This window comes from Lynx rufus, unplaced genomic scaffold (genome assembly GCF_022079265.1).
Source record: "Lynx rufus isolate CCGP_SWC_20201006 ecotype Redwood Valley unplaced genomic scaffold, mLynRuf1.p SCAF_4, whole genome shotgun sequence".
NCBI lineage: Eukaryota > Metazoa > Chordata > Mammalia > Carnivora > Felidae > Lynx > Lynx rufus.
This window is the reverse complement of record NW_025814856.1, coordinates 23,915,777-23,934,608: the sequence shown is the minus strand read 5'-3', so window position 1 is coordinate 23,934,608 and position 18,832 is coordinate 23,915,777. Positions and strand designations below refer to the sequence as shown.

The window sequence follows — 18,832 nt, the reverse complement described above, 5'->3', positions numbered from 1 at the left end:
CTGAGTCTGGAGCATTGCGGGCATAAAGAAGGTGTGTTTGTGAGACTTTCCCTTCTAACCCTTTCCACTTACTCAGTTCAATCTCTTTAGATGTATAATTTCCCTGTGACTGACACTAATATACTGTTTCTGTGTATGTGTACATTTCTCTTCTCCTAAGACATTCAGAAAGCATCATTGAATTAATTTCCCCCTCTCCATGTGCTGTCCCATGCTTCTGAAGTCACCCTGGAGGACTTCACGGCTGGCCCTCTGGACCTCGTGATTAACATTCCATCTTCATAGTGTGGTAGCAGCAAAAAGCATTTGGCATTTCCATTGACTTTGTCCCCTTCTTTCTCCTCTCCTGCTCCATCTTTCTATCACAGCACCTGCAGTTGACAATCCAAGCCCTTCAGGATGAGCTTCGAACCCAGAGAGACCTCAATCACCTCCTACAGCAAGAGAGTGGCAACCGTGGAGCCGAGCACTTCACCATTGAGCTGACTGAAGAGAACTTCCGGCGGCTCCAAGCTGAGCATGACAGACAAGCTAAGGAGCTGTTCCTTTTAAGGAAGACCTTGGAGGAAATGGAGTTGAGAATTGAAACACAGAAACAGACCCTCAATGCCCGAGACGAGTCTATTAAAAAGCTTCTTGAGATGTTGCAAAGTAAAGGTTTGCCTTCTAAAAGTCTTGAGGATGACAATGAGCGGACACGGCGGATGGCAGAGGCTGAGTCTCAAGTCAGCCACTTGGAAGTGATTTTAGATCAGAAAGAAAAGGAAAACATACATCTTAGAGAGGTAAGGATATTCACTCTATTTCCTCAAAGCCATATTTTACAAGTGAAAACATGTTACCAAGTTATTTTCACAGGTTGGAAGATATCTGCAGCCTTAACAAAATTTCCTGGCATCTGTTTTATAGTCTTCCTATCTGCTTATCACCTTTAAACTAGAATTTTGCATTAGTTCTTCTCTCTGCTCACCATACATATGTTCCATTGTTACTCGACACGTATTCGGGATCCAAGTATGTGCAGCACATGCCAATTCTAAGGTGGCTTACAACTACTTTCCCACAGATGGCCATAGTTTCAGGGTTTAGATGGTTATCAAATATCATCTCTCTAAAGGAGGAAAAGAAATAGGTGATTAGCAAAACAATGAACTTACATATTTTCATAGCTGAATTCGGGTAACATTTGTAGAAAGTAAAGCATATAGATCTTTCCAGGAAGAATGGTAAAATGTGCAGACCGGTTTTGAACATTTAGGTTTAAGACCATCTTTGTCTGCATTTTCTTTTGTCTAAGACAAGCTGTTCCAGGTTTTCTGAGTATGCATTTTATACTTAGTGGATTAAAATCATTTGAAGTCCTTCAGAGGCAGCCTCTCTGGCCTGCCACCACTCTTGAATGTTGGGATGCACAGATATCTGAGCATATGTAGTTGGATAGAGCTTATACAAAATGTGGGTGATAGCCAAGGCTTGAAATTTTTATAACGGTTTCTTGCCACTATGGTGGATATGGATCTCAAAAGTACCGTGTAGGCAAAATGCTATGGGAGACACAGATCTCACAGAAAATAGGAAGCAATGACATGGCATTAAGTATATTTAAAAATATACTATAGCAATAAATAAAAATTCCAAAAGATATTTACATTCAGGCCAAACTAGATTTTTGGCGTCATATACCTTTTTGGATGGGCAGTTCTTGTTTTTTATTTTATTTTATTTTTTAATGTTTATTTATTTTTGGGAGAGAGAGAGAGAGAGAGAGTGCGCGCACGTGCATGTATGCAAGTGAGCAGGGAAGGGGCAGAGAGAGAGAGAGAGAGAGAGAGAGAGAGAGAATCTGAAGCAGGCTCCAGGCTCTGAGCTGTTAGCACAGAGCCCAGTGCAGGGCTTGAGCTCATGAGCTGTGAAATCATGACCTGAGCTGAAGTTGGATGCTCAACCAACTGAGCCACCCAGGCACCTGGATGGACAGTTCTTGTGAGTTACTTGTTTGGTTGTTCAGAATACGTGGCATCCATGATGGGGCTTGCTAATGCAGATACTCCTGGGAGTTTTCTCTGATGTAGAGTATATTTGTTTAAAACATTTGAGCAGACTTTTGTGTCTTCAGACTTAATGTCCCCCTTACCTATTCTCCCTTGTTTTATTTTCATGAGACATTAGCAACATGCTTGGGAAACCACATGACTTGGTTTTGTATTGAGATGCTTAAAGAGATGTTTTGTTGGGCCTGGGTCTTCCCATCCATAATGGAATGGGAAGAATGAATGTCATGGGCAGGCTTCTAAGATGGCCCCCAATGATTTGTACCTTTTGGAATTCATGCATTTGTGTAAATCCACATCCTTGAGTATAGGCTGAACCTAGTGACTAAACAATAGAATATGGTGAAAGAAATAGGATGCCTTGGGGCGCCTGGGTGGCGCAGTCGGTTGAGCGTCCGACTTCAGCCAGGTCACGATCTCGTGGTCCGTGAGTTCGAGCCCCGCGTCAGGCTCTGGGCTGATGGCTCAGAGCCTGGAGCCTGTTTCCGATGCTGTGTCTCCCTCTCTCTCTGCCCCTCCCCCGTTCATGCTCTGTCTCTCTCTGTCCCAAAAATAAATAAACGTTGAAAAAAAAAATCTCATTTTAAACTTAACAAACAAGACTTGGAGCTCTGAAAGGACCTTCCCCAAGAGAAGGATTATTCTGGCTTCTGAAAGCCATTTGCTACATTTCAGGAATTTTGTGAGCCTGCTTTTAAACCATTGATAACTTGAAATTAGTCTTGGTGGGAGTATTTACACCACAGAAATCAGCAAATGCTACCCCCAGGGCCTACACCTCTGTCACCCCATCCGTAAAGCCCATTCACCACATCTCTGAATAAATGCCAGGAAATGTTTTCCCACAATACATCATGAAGAGGCAAGTTAAATAGTGCAAGAATTATGAGTTCCTCAACCAGTCATCATTCATTGAAAGTTTTCATATCAGCATATGGATAGATGCTTATGTGTCAGTCGCTTTGAAGAATGCTTTACGTTGATTCCTATTTAACTCTCACAACCACCTCATTCATTCATTTATCCATCCATTCAATGAGCATTTAATGAGGATCTGTTTGGGGATAAAGCAGTAGTAACTAATAAAGTTTGACTTCATTGTGCTTGTATTCTGTCGGGGTGAAATGTAATTTAACAGTTAAACAGAGAAGCATCGGGGTGCCTGGGTGGCTCGGTCGGTTAAGCGTCCGACTTCGGCTCAGGTCATGATCTCACAGTCCGTGGGTTCGAGCCCCGCGTCGGGCTCTGTGCTGACAGCTCAGAGCCTGGAGCCTGTTTCAGATTCTGTGTCTCCCTCTCTCTGTGACCCTCCCCCGTTGATGCTCTGTCTCTCTCTGTCTCAAAAATAAATAAACGTTAAAAAAAAAATAAACAGAGAAGCATCATGAAGAAAACAAGAGGATGAAGAACTAGTGACCTGGGTGGGGCCAACTTGATTATTGCGTGATCAGGGAAGGCCTCTTGCAGGGGGTGATATTGTGAACTGAGACTTGCATGACAAAAAGGAACAGGCCATGTGAAGCTCTCAGAAGATTCTTCCAGTCATGTGAAAAGACCCATGCCTGGGAGGTAGGTTCTATTATTTTGCCCATTTTACCTGGAGGAGCTGAGGGACGGGTGGCACTTAGAAGCTTGCCCAGTGTCCCACAGCTAATAAGTGGTGAAGCTGTTATTTGAACCTGGCTGACTCCAGACTTTCAGCTCTAAAACCATTTCATTGATCCCTTTTCTAGAGGAATCTTTCCCAAAATGTGCTCTGCAGAACAGCCATTTTGTAGGATGTTGATAAAGTCCTATGAGAGAAAAAGGGCTGCAGGGCCAAATGAATTTGGGAAAATGCTGGATTCCACCACAGAGTTTACTGTAAGACTCCTCAGACTCCTTAATATGCAAGTGTGTGTCAGTCATTCCCAGGAAGGGGAAGTTCCTCAAGCCCATTTAATTTGCTTTTGTCTTGCTGCACTGGTGTTCTTTTTAAACACTTTGGAAAAATGCTATGCTAGAAAATAAAAAGTGTGCTTTTAATTTGTGACCTGCAAAATACGTAAAAATATACAATTAGTTGTTTCCCATGGCCAAATAACTGGGTAATTTCCTCCATTAGTTATTCTAGAAGGCAAAGTTTATTGTAAGCTGTTTCCATATTCTCTACTGAGTTTTAGAATGTTCTTCTGTCAGGGTATTTTTTTACTTTTTAGTGGAAAAACGTGGCTGACTACTTTTGGAATTAAAGCGGTAAGAATAGCCCAGCTTGAATAAAGAAGTAGCCTGATCTCTGTTAATTTAAATGAATTTAAAACAGGATTTAAAGTGTACTTGAGGTTTTAAGTTCAGTGTGTTCCTGATTTCTTTTCATTTTGCGTGGTTCAACCCAGTTGGGGCTAGATGGCGTAATGCTGGGGAATAGAGTGCTAGTGGTTTTATGACTCATTCTCAGGCAGAGGTGTTGGATCTCATATAAACCTCATCTCCTGGAATACTGGTTTTGTTTAGGCTATTGTTTGAGGAGATTTTGAGTTGGCAGGAGTTGCACATGGGGAGGGTCAGGTTGCTTTAGTGTCTTGTTATCTTTCGGTGGTCTGGAAAAGGCTGAGGGCGAAACCACTTCTTCGCCTGGCAGGAAACAACAACAAAAAGATTATGATCTCAACTTATTTGGAATACCAGAACTATTGCCCAAGAACTACAACTGATGTGCTAATGTGAGCTGAAGTGTTGGCTGAAACACAGTATTACTCACTAGTGTCGTGTGATACTTTGGATACAGGTTGATTTGATAAGACGTTATTTGATGTGGTAATAGTTTACCTTTTTCTGCAGAGAACATATTGTTCCTTGTAAAGATTTTGGTAATCAAGTACCCAAAATCCTATTGATTTAGTTAAAGAAAAAGTGGTTTTATATACCAAATCCCCCTATATTCACTCCCCTTAATATTTTCTCGCTGGTCCTTCGAAGGGTCAGGAGTCTCTGCATTCATTGCACTGTAGGTTTTTGAAGGGAAAGGACATATGTTGTGCTGACATGTCTGTTGATTCCCTATGCTTAATCACTTTGGGCTACTTGCCCATCTTTGGTAGCAAGAGCTGAAGAGCACTCAAGTCATTGGGTGCCACAATTACTACCAACCCAGGACCAATAAAGCCCTCAGGAGACTGGGCCTGGGCTTCCCACCATGCTGTCATTGGGGCAGGGAGGAGGAGGGCAGGGCAACATGAATTCTTGCTTTCTTTTTATTTATCCAGGTTGTCTCCGAGCCAGGGAGATCCACCAAGGCAAAGTCTGTGACCTAGAAGTTCTTGAGCTCAGGACCTAAGAAGTCCTTTTACTGATGGCTCAAACCTCCACTATATGATCTTTGCTCAAACTTTTAAACTCCATCGTAGTCACCCTTATCTAAAAACCACATGGTCTTTTTGTAACATAAACTTGTCTCTCGTTCTGCTGGCTGAACCATGATTTTGCCGATGCAGGCATTTCTAATTCTGATTCTACAGATTTAACATGTTCTATTTCTACCAACAAAGCTTATCACAGAAAATATTCCAAAACACCATTGGCCATGTAAACATTTTACATATTTTCTCTTGCAAGAGTTACTTCATATATATATATTATAGAATCTAACAATTGCTCTCTTTTTTAATAAAGTGAGTTTCTTACCTGATTACTACATCTCATCCATATTCCCAGGCCTCAAATATTGCCTGCAGGTGCTCAGTAAATGTTTGAAAGAATGAAAAAATAATTAAAAAACAACTAGAGAATTTCTCTGTGATTTATTTTGCCAGTATTGGAGGGGTGGTTCATAATGATTGTAGTGCCATGCTCTTTTATGTTTTCTCTATCATTGCTCTGTGTTTAGCATGGAGCAGGAACTTGAGTGTAACCCTAACTGGAAGTTTTCTTTTCATTTTTTTTGAAACTGTGTTGGATGTCATAGAATGCATGCCGAACATCCATATGCTGTGGGAGCACCTTAGCCAAGTTTGTGGTCTTGTTCAAGGATTCAGGTGGGCAGTAAGAGAACCAGCTCACACTTACTGAGGCTTATTTTGTGATAGGTTCTGTACTATATAAATACTGTTTTCATCATTCCCATCACACAGATAAAGAGACTGGGCACAAAGAAGTAAGTAATTATTTCCAGTCACACAAAGCAAATGCTAGAGCCAAGATCAGAACCTTGGATGTCTGGCTCCAGAGTCTATACCTGTCACCATCACATGCTACTATTTCTCAGGGTGGTGTACTAAGAGGACATTGGATGGCACTTACACGCAGTGCAGCTTAGAGGCAGGAGGCTGACGACTGGCTTCATCCAATACAGAGCTGGTCTTCAAAGGCAGGAAGAATTTCAACACACAGGGGTGGTGGAGAAATATGATTGGAAAAGAGATGGCTGAGCCAGGCCTCAGAGGCAGGAACTGTGGTGGGTTTGGGGGTGCCATGAGTCTGGAACAGTTGAAACTCCACCTATCAGGAAGGAAAAGAAATAAGGCTGAATAGGTGGTTTGAGGTCAGGTTGCTGAGGACCCTGAATGTGTGACACAGGGGATTGGCTTTTACTCGGTAGGCTCTGGGCAGCCTTTGAAGGAGTTTTTCCAGGAGAATGGCATGATCAGAAAAGATTGTTAGTGCTAATTGATACTGGATTGGGGAGGAGGAGGCATGGAGACTAGTTAGAAGAATACCATGGTTGTTCAGGTCACCAAGAGTCTGAATCTGGGCGGTAGCCCCAGAAGTTGAAGGGAAAGGTCATCTCTGCTTGCAGGCAGGACCTTGACAACTTGGGAATCCAGTGCTGAGAGCTGTGAGGAGCAGGCAGCCTCTGTGGGCCTGGGTGCAGGCAGATGGGGGGATAGTGAGTAAATGGGAGTGGTCAGCAAGAGGCACTAGGGTTGAAGAAAGACTTGAATGTGTTGAGTTTGATGAGATCCTGCTGGAGCTATCCAACCAAGGTTGAGAATGTGGCTGAGGAAATGATTGTGAAGTTCTGCCTAAGTGCACAAGGCATTTCTGACTATTGGTCACATGTTTGTTGTTGCTGTTATTTTCACACAAACTTGATCATTTGTGGCTACCAAGCCCCCAGTCTCTGTGATCGTTCCAAAGCCTGCCATGTCATTTAGTCCTACTGTTGTTTAAGAGGTGACCTTAGGAACTGCATACTTTTCTTTCATGCTTCTTTTCTAAGCATTTAATTTTGAATATATCTTTTGAGATTACATGGAAATTTCATTGACTGATACCAACTTGATACAGATTCTCTTTGTTCTCACTGAATTCCATTTTCTCCAAGCTCTCTGTACATGATGAATGCCAATGAAACAAGTTTACAGGAAAGCACTCGGTCTGGACTCTTATTAACAACATTTCCAAAAGCAGTATTTCATAACTTTTACCCACAAATTTCTAATGACAAAGAGAATGTACCTGTTCCTGTTTCTGTTTAGCATCATTTGTCTTATCTTTAAATTCTAATACATCCTTTAGTTTGAACACTGCATGCTAATTTGAAATGGTTCAGATTTTACCCCATATTGATTTTAATGAGTACCATTGATTGCTTTTTACAGTAACAGAGACTGGTGGAGCCCTAGGGAGCCATTAGGCACAAGGCATTTTGGAACCTGCTGAGAAAAGAAAGTGGTAGGGTAGAGGGAGGTGAGGGGAGGTGACAGGGATGGGGGAGAATGTCAGGTAGTTATGCTAGGAGAGACTCTCATTACTGTTCTCATTGCCCTGTCCTCTTGCTCTACCTTGGGTGTGATGGCTTTTTGAAAAATATTATTTTGGCAGCTGACCTAATTTATTATTGTCATCATTTGGTGAAACCAGGCACCACAAATGAAAACTCAGTGGTGAGAAAGTACTCATACTTCAGTATGTCACAAGCTGTGGCAATGGGAAGATGAGACAACTCAACTCTACCAAGGTCCTACCTGTCTTGGATGGAACATCAGCTAGTACCTTGCATAGGAAGGAGGCTTCGTAGTTTATACAGCACACTCCTGTTTTGTTTTGTTTTGTTTTGTTTTATTTTATTTTATTTTATTTTAGTTTTGTTTTGTCTTATTTCATTTCATCTCATTTCATTTTTTTGAGAGAGAGGGGGCACAAGTGAGTGAGGGGCAGAGAGAACAGGAGAGAGAGAGAATACCACGAGGGGCAGAGAGAGAGAGAGAGAGAGAGAGAGAGAGAGAAGCAGGGCTCATGTGAAGCAGGGCTTGAGCTCACCCCAATCAGGGCTCAAAGAACACACTCCATTTTAATGCTTTCCTATGAAACTCCTGGTAATCCTGTGAGGAAACTGAGGCTCAGAGAAATTAAGAAGTGATGACAAGTAATATTTTCTGGACACTCATGAGCATCAGCCTGTGCTCATCAATTTCCAAGAAGTGCCACTTAATGCTCCCAGCAATACTCTGAGGTGGGTAGTGGTTTCCTGCCTCTCAGATGAGGAGGCTGAGGCCCAAATGGGTGGTGTCTGGTTTAGCTTCTTAGAGCAAGTAGTGATGGATTTGGGATTCGAATTTAGGCCTGCTCTTTCCAGGCACCTGTTCCTACCCACTCTTTGATGGTGCCAGGGATAATTCCTGGGTAGACCAGAGACTAGAATTCTAGTCTTCTGACTTCTTGCTCAGGGATATTTTCTCCATAAATGCCAAAAAGGAGAAAAATAATGCAAAAGCTCTGATTTTTTTTTTCTTGCTACATCTTATCAGGACTTGTTGAATCCAGGACTGTAAATCTGTGAGGTCACTGGGCAGTGGAAAGGTTAAATAGTGCCATGCAGAGTGCAGCATCCGAACTGGATCTCCTTAGTCCACTTGTGGCTCATAAAAGTTAAAGTACTATTTTAAAATATGAAGAACAGTACTGCACATCTAGGCCCTCCATGAATTCCTAGGGAATAGATGAATTTTTGTGAATAGAGAATAAGGAGAACAGTAGGTGCTTAGAGCTGTCCTTCTCCATTTTATCTGTTCAAAGTTAGCCTTCCTTTTCAGTGTTTTAACTCTGTCATTATTTCATTGCCTAAAAGAAATGCTTGGCCTCCCCAAATTGACTATACTTTATATCTAGTTTTTGTAGGGTATTTTGGGTTTCTCTCTATGTCAGTTGTGAGACATTAAAACTGTATTTATAACTTCCTAATAAGTGCTCTTCTAAGTGGCTAAAATTTGATAGAGCAAAATCTACTTTCCCACCCACTCTGGCTTAGATGTGAAAGAGGAAACTATTTGTATTTCCAATTTGGCACATAGGTTGAAGAATGTCTTAAATGTTTTGGGTAAAGTGTTAAATAAGGCAATGTGAGTGCTTGCTGGGTAATCCCTACGATTGGCTTATAGTTACAGCAATTGTAACTTACATAAAGAATGAATCAAATCCTCCTTAATAAAGGAAATATATAATAATATATGAGTGGTTTTTAGAAAAAGGAAATAAAGATGAGTGAGCCTTTAGAATAAATATAAAGACTTACTACTCAATCAGATCAAGAGTGGGCATACTATAGCTTGTGGGGAAACATGGCTCACCATCTGTTTTTTTATTGTCTGGGAACTAAGAATAGTTTTTACATTTTTAAATGGTTATATTTCAAATAGTTATATAAATATATAATATCCTAAATATATACGTGTGTGTGTGTGTGTGTGTGTGTATAATATCTAAATAGTTGCTAAAAAGAAAACTTTTGATTTTACCTCCTGGCCCTCAAAGCCTAAAATATTTAATACTTGTCCCTTTAAGAAAAAGTGTGGTGCGTGGGGCACCTGGGTGGCTCAGTCGGTTAAGCGTCCTACTTCAGCTCAGGTCATGATCTCACAGTTCGTGAGTTCAAGCCCCATGTTGGGCTCTATGCTGACAGCACGGAGCCTGAGCCCACTTTGAGTTCTGTGTTTCTCCCTCTCTCTCTGCCCCTCCCCTGCCCCTGCTCACACTCTGTCTGTCTGTCTCTCTCTCTCCCTCTCAAAAATAAATAAACATTAAAAAAATTTTTAAGAAAAAGTGTGGTGCCCTGAATTAGATGATAAGTAAATAGTTTTTGAATCAAGATGTTTGGTAAAAAGCATATGTACAATTTGTTATATTTCGAATATCAAATCTCACTATTTTTGTATAGCTTTTGAGTTTTTTTTTAATGAGAGACAATATTTTTTCCTGTCAGTTCTGCCTGTATTCATACCTTTCCAATTATTAGGCTGGTGTTTTTCATCTCACCTTGGGTATTGCCAGTTATCACAAAAGTCTGCAGCTCTTCCCGGAGTAGTGGGTGTTGGGGAGGTAACCTGTGGGTTAAAAAGGGACTGTGTGGGAAGAATTCACTAACCTATAAAGTGCCAGAGAAATGGAGATTGCCATTCAAACTCCAAAAGAACCAGGAATTCCTGACCTAATTAAAACAGAGCTTCCAGCTCCTCCTCCCTCCCCCCACCCCCCAATGCCTGTGCTTACTGACAGTTTTTAGGCCTACACAATACTTTAGTAAATCTGTGGCTTCTTTGAGGGGACTGGCCTGAAAAAGAAACTGTCTGTGTATAAATAAGTCATGTTAAAAGATACTTACATGTAGTAATTGTTGGTATGCCATAGATTTCCTAGGTTTTCCTGTGGAAAGTATTCTTAATGAGGTAAAGCCAGGGCCTGGTCAGGATAACAACCAAGAAATCCCCTTACCACCTGTCCTTCCTTCAGCCTCTAAGGCAGTCAGATCTGTTTTGGTAACGTGTGGGCTGAGTTGTCAGCTGTATGAACATAGTTAATTTTGGGAAAAGACCCCACCTATTTTTGAAATTTTGCTTCCTTGGTGTGGCCCAGGGTTTCTCAATCTCAGCACTATTGACATTTGGGGCAGGATAAATCTTTGTTGTGGGGCTGTCCTGTGCATTGTACGATGTTTAGTAGCAGTATCCTGGGCCTCTATTCACTAGGTGCAAAAAGTACCTTTCCCCTTTCCCCAGTTGTGGCAACCAAAAATGTCTCCAGACACTGAAAAAATATCTCCCAGGGGGCAAAATCACACAGACTGTGAACTGTTGGTGTAGCATGATTGACACATCCTTCTGGTGGTTGGCCTGTGGCTGTGGCAAATACAGTAATTGTCAGCCCCACCTGCTTGAAACTCTGTTTTACTGAGGAAGGGCAGCTCAGTCATGATAATTCTTGACCCAAAGACTGCCTGCAGGGGATTGAACTAGGAAACAGATGTGCTAAGGGGAGACGTGGGCTGGAGTCTGAAAAGAAACAGAAGTGTGTGTGTGTGTGTGTGTGTGTGTGTGTGTGTGTGTGTGTGTGAGAGAGAGAGAGAGAGAGAGAGAGAGAGAGAGACAGAGGAAGAGAGAGAGAAAGAGAGAGGAAGAGAGAGAGAGATTGAGAAAGAAACTACTTCTGACTCCCCCTCCCTCACTCCTTCCCTCGCAGGAAAGGTGGGGTTGGGAATTAGGCAAGTCCTAGAAAATAAATTTAAGGGAGGGTTTGGGGTGGTGTTTTGATCTAAGATACCATGTGGGAAGGTCGGGACTTTGTGAAAATAAAAGATGTTTGATTCTCTGGAGTATTTATGGAGTTAATAATTATGGATCTGAGAAGACACATAACTTCCCTTTTTGACTACTGTACTCTCACTGTTAATCAGCAGTTCTATTTTACGGTAAAGGTTGTTGTCCCTGCTTTCCCCCAGATGGCCTCTGAGTCTCCCTTTCTGTTTTTTCAATAAACATTTCTCTACATGAGCTGTTATCCACCCCTTCCCCAGCTCCATCAAACTTCAGAATAATTTTGGAGTGTGGTAGTTTTATCGTGTGGAAATGTAGCACAGATGTTCAGAATTACCTTTCTTTCTCCCCTTTAAAACATCATGACCACACATGCTTTGCTCTAAGTACTATTAAGTATTTTTATTATTACTATTAAAAAAAATCTTGCCTCAGGCAGAGTCCTACTAAAGCTCAAGTAAAGGCAAATATTAAAATAGCAGCAAGTATTTATGTATATTGCACTAAAAAGTCTGAACTCATATTTAGCTTTTTATGCAGTTGAAACCTTTATTTTTTGACCCACTTGACCAAGTCCTCTAGTTTAGCCCTTTTTTCCTGATTCTAAAACTTTAAGTCTAGACTGTAGGATTTTGTTTGCTCTCCTTCCCCCTTCCCCAATTTTCTCGACTTGAGTTTTTTCTCTTTATCCCACATGTATGTTTGAACTCAACATATCCCGCATATATGTTTGAACTCATATATGTTTAAACTTCACTTAATGAGGTTTCATGGGAGGATTTGGACTGCCAGCATGAATTAGTGCATGTTTTTAAAAGTTATTAATGGAGGAAAGGTCTCTTCTTGCAGAGAATTCCGCGGATGAGTGGCAGAGTTTCTCTGTTCTTCAAGTGCTGCATATTGGGGCCAGTGATCATACACAAAGAAAATGCTTTATCAACACTCATTATCTCCCCCACTCAGAAACCTATTTGTGGAGATCAGCTGCTTCTCTAACCTTAGCTTCTTTTGGGTTTATTAGTGCCACTTTCTTTTTATATTTCTTGGCCAGACTTAAACATATTTTTCTAAAAAGTTGCTAAAAAGAAAACCTCTTTAGATTTAATCACTTGAACCTGGAATGAAGAGCTCCCTCACCACCTGTGAGCACTTTTTAGCATGCTGGAAATTAATCCTGGTTTAGACAAATGATCTTTAAAGCATTGCTTTTTTTCCATCCACATCCAAATAGGAATGCATTGCAAGGTGATTTTCTTTGAAAGGGCAATGGAGATCTTAGTCCTTCTGTCAGAGTTCATACAGCAAAGAAGAGGCAAAACCTGACTGTGCCTTAGACAGTAGAAATAACACTTAATGTAGGTACTCCACCATAGCTTCATGATACCCAGTGGTGTTCCTGCCAAGAGTCTCTGTTGCAGTACTTTTATGATGCGTGTCAAGATTTAGATGGTTTTAAGGACTCAAGCTTTAGTTGCTTTAAAAGACAAAATGTTGCACATGACTGGATCTTTGCCAATTCCACACTGGAAGCTTGAGACTCCTTAAAAACCTGCCAGGTGCTAACCTCAATGGATATTCTTAGGCTGCCTCTTGAGCAATTGTTACAGGGAGAGGGATAACCGGAGTTTAGTGGGGATTTGAGGATGCTTATGCTGAGCAGGGACTTCTGACACGTGATGACACATGATTCTCCAGAAGGCTTGAAATCTCTTGGAAGAACTCATTATGTTTTCCCCTCTTTGTAGGCTGTGGTTATCTTTGCATGCTGGCTTCTTGCTTGGTTGCCTCACAGACACAAATGTGAGGGGACTTAAGGAGAATGGTCTAAAATGACCACACTTCCTGAAATCACAGTACCCTCTTGAGAAATCTGTGTGGCACGGTCTGTCTGAGGGCTGTCACACACAGAGAGAAAGGTTGATGGAGTGTCATCTTGGGAGGCCCTGGCAGGGTGCTGCTAATAGCATAAATCATCAGTGTTGTTGCTGCCCCTGGTAAAAAATAGAAGGCTGTCTGGTGCAGGCACGAAGCTCAGTCCTGTACTCAGTTACTCCTCAGAGCAACCCTGTGAGGTGTAGGTGCTGACATTGTCCCATTACTTCATCAGGGAAGCTAAGTAGCTTGCCTAAGTCCTCAGGAGGGATGTGACCTCAGAAATGAGAACCATTGTACCTACTGTTCTGTAGAAAAGTCAAAATAATTTCTAGTCATTTCTTCCCACCCGGATCCTCTCTGTCTCTGTGATTTGTTTTCTTTGACACTTTCCTTTTCTATTTAGGTTTCTGATGTGGCTCACATTATGATTTCATTTAAAATCTTATTCTTTCTCTTATTAAGTTGGTTTCCTTCTCTTTTATTTTAACCTCAATCATTTCCTTCCCTTTGCATTTTCATATGCATTGTTTTATGGGGTTAATTGTCTCTCTTGTTGTGTTCCAAGTAGAAGTTCTGGGCTTTTGCAAGAGACCTAAGAATGCTAGTGAAATTTATAGGAGACTTCTGGCCCAATATAATTTTAGCCAGCAATTTTCCGTGCTTCCTGTAAAACCCTTCCATCCACCTGTGCAAGTTTATTCTTCTTTGGTCTTAAATGAAATGACCTATACAAAGCAATTTGCATGAGACTTGGCTCAACAAATGTCATTTATGTTTCTTTGAAGAAAGGTGAGGAGGGGATGAACAAGAATTATGGTCACATCAGTTGGTCTCCTTGTAAAGCAAGTCCATGCTCCCTTTACAAACCATTGACTTCTCTTTTCAGAATCAAACCTCACTTGGTGGCATTTTATAGGTCACTTGTTGGGGCACAGGTGTTTGTACTGAGCTGTGCAAACTTGAAAGTGACCTTCTCTGCACCATCCTGGGCTCACTTTTTTATTGCTTCAGAATGTTATAGACTGGATTATATTGTGTTGTAAATACCTAGTTCATAGGGTTTGAATAAACTTAAATGTAATGCATGTAATAGATGAATTATATGTAATACATGAATACATGTAAGGGCTGGCACATTGTAGGTGCTCGTTAAATGTTACTTTACTATCTTTATATCTATATGTTTATCCACCTATCTATATCTCAAGACTGTGCATTTCTTGAGTGCAGGAATCATATCTTATTAATCTTTAATATCACCAGCACCTGTCACACAGTAGGTGCTGACTGCTGGTTTATCATTATTGATACATATCTGCCTCTTGTGAGGAGAGATCATCTTACACATCTTTAATAGATGACCAAAGTGTTTGATGTATATAGAAGATGACTGGGGAAAGAAAACATGAGATAATTAGAAGTTGTTACAACCTTTGAGATGACATAAAAGTTCTTTTTTTTTATTATATGAAATTTATTGTCAAATTGGTTTCCATACAACACCCAGTGCTCATCCCAAAAGATGCCCTCTTCAATGCCCATCACCTACCCTCCCCTCCCTCCCACCCCCCATCAACCCTCAGTTTGTTCTCAGTTTTTAAGAGTCTCTTATGCTTTGGCTCTCTCTCCCACTCTAACCTCTTTTTTCCTTCCCCTCCCCCATGGCTTTCTGTTAAGTTTCTCAGGATCCACATAAGAGTGAAAACATATGGTATCTGTCTTTCTCTGTATGGCTTATTTCACTTAGCATCACACTCTCCAGTTCCATCCACGTTGCTACAAAGGGCCATATTTCATTCTTTCTCATTGCCATGTAGTACTCCATTGTGTATATAAACCACAATTTTCTTTATCCATTCATCAGTTGATGGACATTTAGGCTTTTTCCACAATTTGTCTATTGTTGAAAGTGCTGCTATAAACATTGGGGTACAAGTGCCCCTATGCATCAGTACTCCTGTATCCTTTGGGTAAATTCCTAGCAGTGCTACTGCTGGGTCATAGGGTAGGTCTATTTTTAATTTTTTGAGGAACCTCCACACTGTTTTCCAGAGTGGCTGCACCAGTTTGCATTCCTACCGGCAGTGCAAGAGGGTTCCGTTTCTCCATATCCTCTCCAGCATCTATAGTCTCCTGATTTGTTCATTTTGGCCACTCTGACTGGCGTGAGGTGATATCTGAGTGTGGTTTTGATTTGTATTTCCCTGATGAGGAGTGACATTGAGCATCTTTTCATGTGCCTGTTGGCCATCTGGATGTCTTCTTTAGAGAAGTGTCTATTCATATTTTCTGCCCATTTCTTCACTGGATTATTTGTTTTTTGGGTGTGGAGTTTGGTGAGCTTTTTATAGATTTTGGATACTAGCCCTCTGTCCGATATGTCATTTGCAAATATCTTTTCCCATTCCGTTGGTTGCCTTTTAGTTTTGTTGATTGTTTCCTTTGCTGTGCAGAAGCTTTTTATCTTCATGAGGTCCCAATCGTTCATGTTTGCTTTTAATTCCCTTGCCTTTGGGGATGTGTCAAGTAAGAAATGGCTGTGGCTGAGGTCAGAGAGGTCTTTTCCTGCTTTCTTCTCTAGTGTTTTGATGGTTTCCTGTCTCACATTCAAGTCCTTTATCCATTTTGAGTTAATTTTTGTGAATGGTGTGAGAAAGTGTTCTAATTTCATTCTTCTGCATGTTGCTGTCCAGTTCTCCCAGCACCATTTGCTAAAGAGACTGCCTTTTTTCCACTGGATATTCTTTCCTGCTTTGTCAAAGATTAGTTGGCCATACTTTTGTGGGTCTAGTTCTGGGGTTTCTATTCTATTCCATTGGTCTATGTGTCTGTTTTTATGCCAATACCATGCTGTCTTGATGATTACAGCTTTGTAGCAGAGGCTAAAGTCTGGGATTGTGATGCCTCCTGCTTTGGTCTTCTTCTTCAAAATTACTTTGGCTATTTGGGGCCTTTTGTGGTTCCATATGAATTTTAGGATTGCTTGTTCTAGCTTAGAGAAGAATGCTGGTGCAATTTTGATTGGGATTGCATTGAATGTGTAGATAGCTTTGGGTAGTATTGACATTTTAACAATATTTATTCTTCCAACCCATGAGCATGGAATGTTTTTCCATTTCTTTATATCTTCTTCAATTTCCTTCATAAGCTTTCTATAGTTTTCAGCATACAGATCTTGTACATCTTTGGTGAGATTTATTCCTAGGTATTTTATGCTTCTTGGTGCAATTGTGAATGGGATCAGTTTCTTTATTTGTCTTTCTGTTGCTTCATTATTAGTGTATAAGAATGCAACTGATTTCTGTACATTGATTTTGTATCCTGCAACTTTGCTGAATTCGTGTATCAGTTCTAGCAGACTTTTGGTGGAGTCTATTGGATTTTCCATGTATAATATCATGTCAAGATGACGTAAAAATTCTTATCATTCATCAAAATATTTTTAATGAATTGTGAACAAATAGAGCTTATAATGGCTACCCTTTACTGAGTACTTGCTTTGTGCTTGGCACTCACCTAAGTGCCAGTCACTCATTATACATTTAATCTCAGTTAAGATTTATCCTCTGTTTATAGATGAGGACACTGAGACACAGAGCAGGTGTGACTTTTGCAGGGTAACATAGCTACCATGTTAGAGTTAGAATGTGAATAGAGTTCTTCCACTATCCCATTCTTGCCTATAGAAATAATTACTCCTCATAGCATATTTTATCTCATTATAATAGTAGTGGTAATATTCCTGCAGCTAACCTTTTTATTAAAAGAAGATGAAAATTCATTGGACCTAATTAAACACATACTGAGTACCCAGTTTGTAGAAAATTCTATCCCCAGTGTGGACATGTCTCCTGAGCATTAGGGCCATATATGTAAGTTTCTAGTGAGCAACTTGTGGGTTGCGGAGATATCTTAGCCTGTCCAGAATGGAACTTCTTGTTCTTCCTCCTGTGTCTCTGTCTCGATGACTGTCACCACTGTTTAGCTCCCAACCCAAGCCAGATACTGGGAGTCATCATCAGTTTCTCTTTCTCCATCACTCCTGTATTAGTTTCCTATTGCTGCTGTAACATATTACCATGAACTTATTGGTTTACAGCATATCCTCATATAATTCTGGGGGTCAGAAGTCTGAAATCAGTTTCACTGTGCTAAAATCAGTGTGTTGGCAGGCCTGTGTCCCTTCTGGAGGCTCTAGGGGATAATTCATTTCCTTGCCTTTCAAAACCTTTAGAGGCCAGCTGCAATCCTTGGCTCGTGGCCCCTTCCTATATCCTTAAATCTCTCTTTCTATGACCTCTGCTTCTGTTGTTACATTTCCTTCCCTCTGGCTGACCCTTTCACCTCCCTCTTAGGTGGACCCCTGTGCTTCCATTGAGCCCATCCAGATAATCTGGGATAATCTTCTCATCTCAAGATCTTTAACGTAATGTATTTGCAGAGTCCTTGCCATGTAAGGTAACATATACACAGGTTTTGGGGATTAGGATGTGGCCATCTTTGGGGGGCCATTTTTCAGCCTATCACATCCCCTACATCCACTGTATCACTAAATCTTGTTCTCTCCTGCAAATTTTTAGATCTTGTGGCTTTTCATTTCCATTGCTCTTACCTTTGGCTCGGTCCTCTTAACTGCTCTCCCAGCTTTATGCCTCTTGTGGTTCCTTCTTTATGCTGCTATCATAATCATCTTTGAAAAATGCATGTCTATCCTTTCCATACCTTCCATTGCCAGGCAGACCAAGTACACACTCCGGAGCCTGGCTCGCAAGGCTCTTTCCTGCTTGTCCAGTCTCGTTTCTTGCTCTTTCTCTCTGCTCTGCTCCAGTCACCTCAAGTTCTGGCTTTGCTCAGTAACTGGCTTCCGGGCTCTGTGCTTATGTTTATGCAGCTCCCCTATTGTCTGGGGGTACTCTTCCTTCTCCATCTTTACCTGACCAACCTATATTTGTCCTGCATTATTCAGCCCAGGCATTACCTTCTCAGAAGCCTTCACTTTCACTCTCTCTCACCTTAGACTGCCTATGCTTATTTCTTATAGGAATTATTAAATATCCATTTACTTAACTGCGAATATCCAGGCAAAGACCATTCATAGGATCTAGCACTGTCCTTGGTATATGATAACAACCCATAAGATGTGACACATATAGATCCCACCTCCCTGAAAAAGCTATATGATTTTAACCAAACCTTAATTTACACCACCCCTAGTTGTATGCACATGTACAATCTTTCTTTCTTTCTTTCTTTCTTTCTTTCTTTCTTTCTTTCTTTCTTTCTTTTTTTCTTTCCTTTCCTTTCCTGGTAGTGTTGACCATAAATTAATTAATTAATTAATTTAAAATATGAAATTTATCGTCAAATTGGTTTCCATACAACACCCAGTGCTCGTCTTTC

At 40.9% G+C, this 18,832-nt stretch overlaps 1 protein-coding gene across 1 annotated transcript in view; it reads left to right on the top strand.

The window, feature by feature from the left end:
- The window catches only part of ERC2 (ELKS/RAB6-interacting/CAST family member 2), a 723,468-nt gene that overhangs the window by 136,554 nt on the left and 568,082 nt on the right, over window positions 1-18,832 (top strand). Inside the window, exon 2 of the mRNA XM_047097449.1 lies at window positions 369-785. Within this exon, the coding sequence (XP_046953405.1) occupies window positions 369-785 (417 nt within the window). The remainder of the gene's footprint in view (window positions 1-368; window positions 786-18,832) is intronic.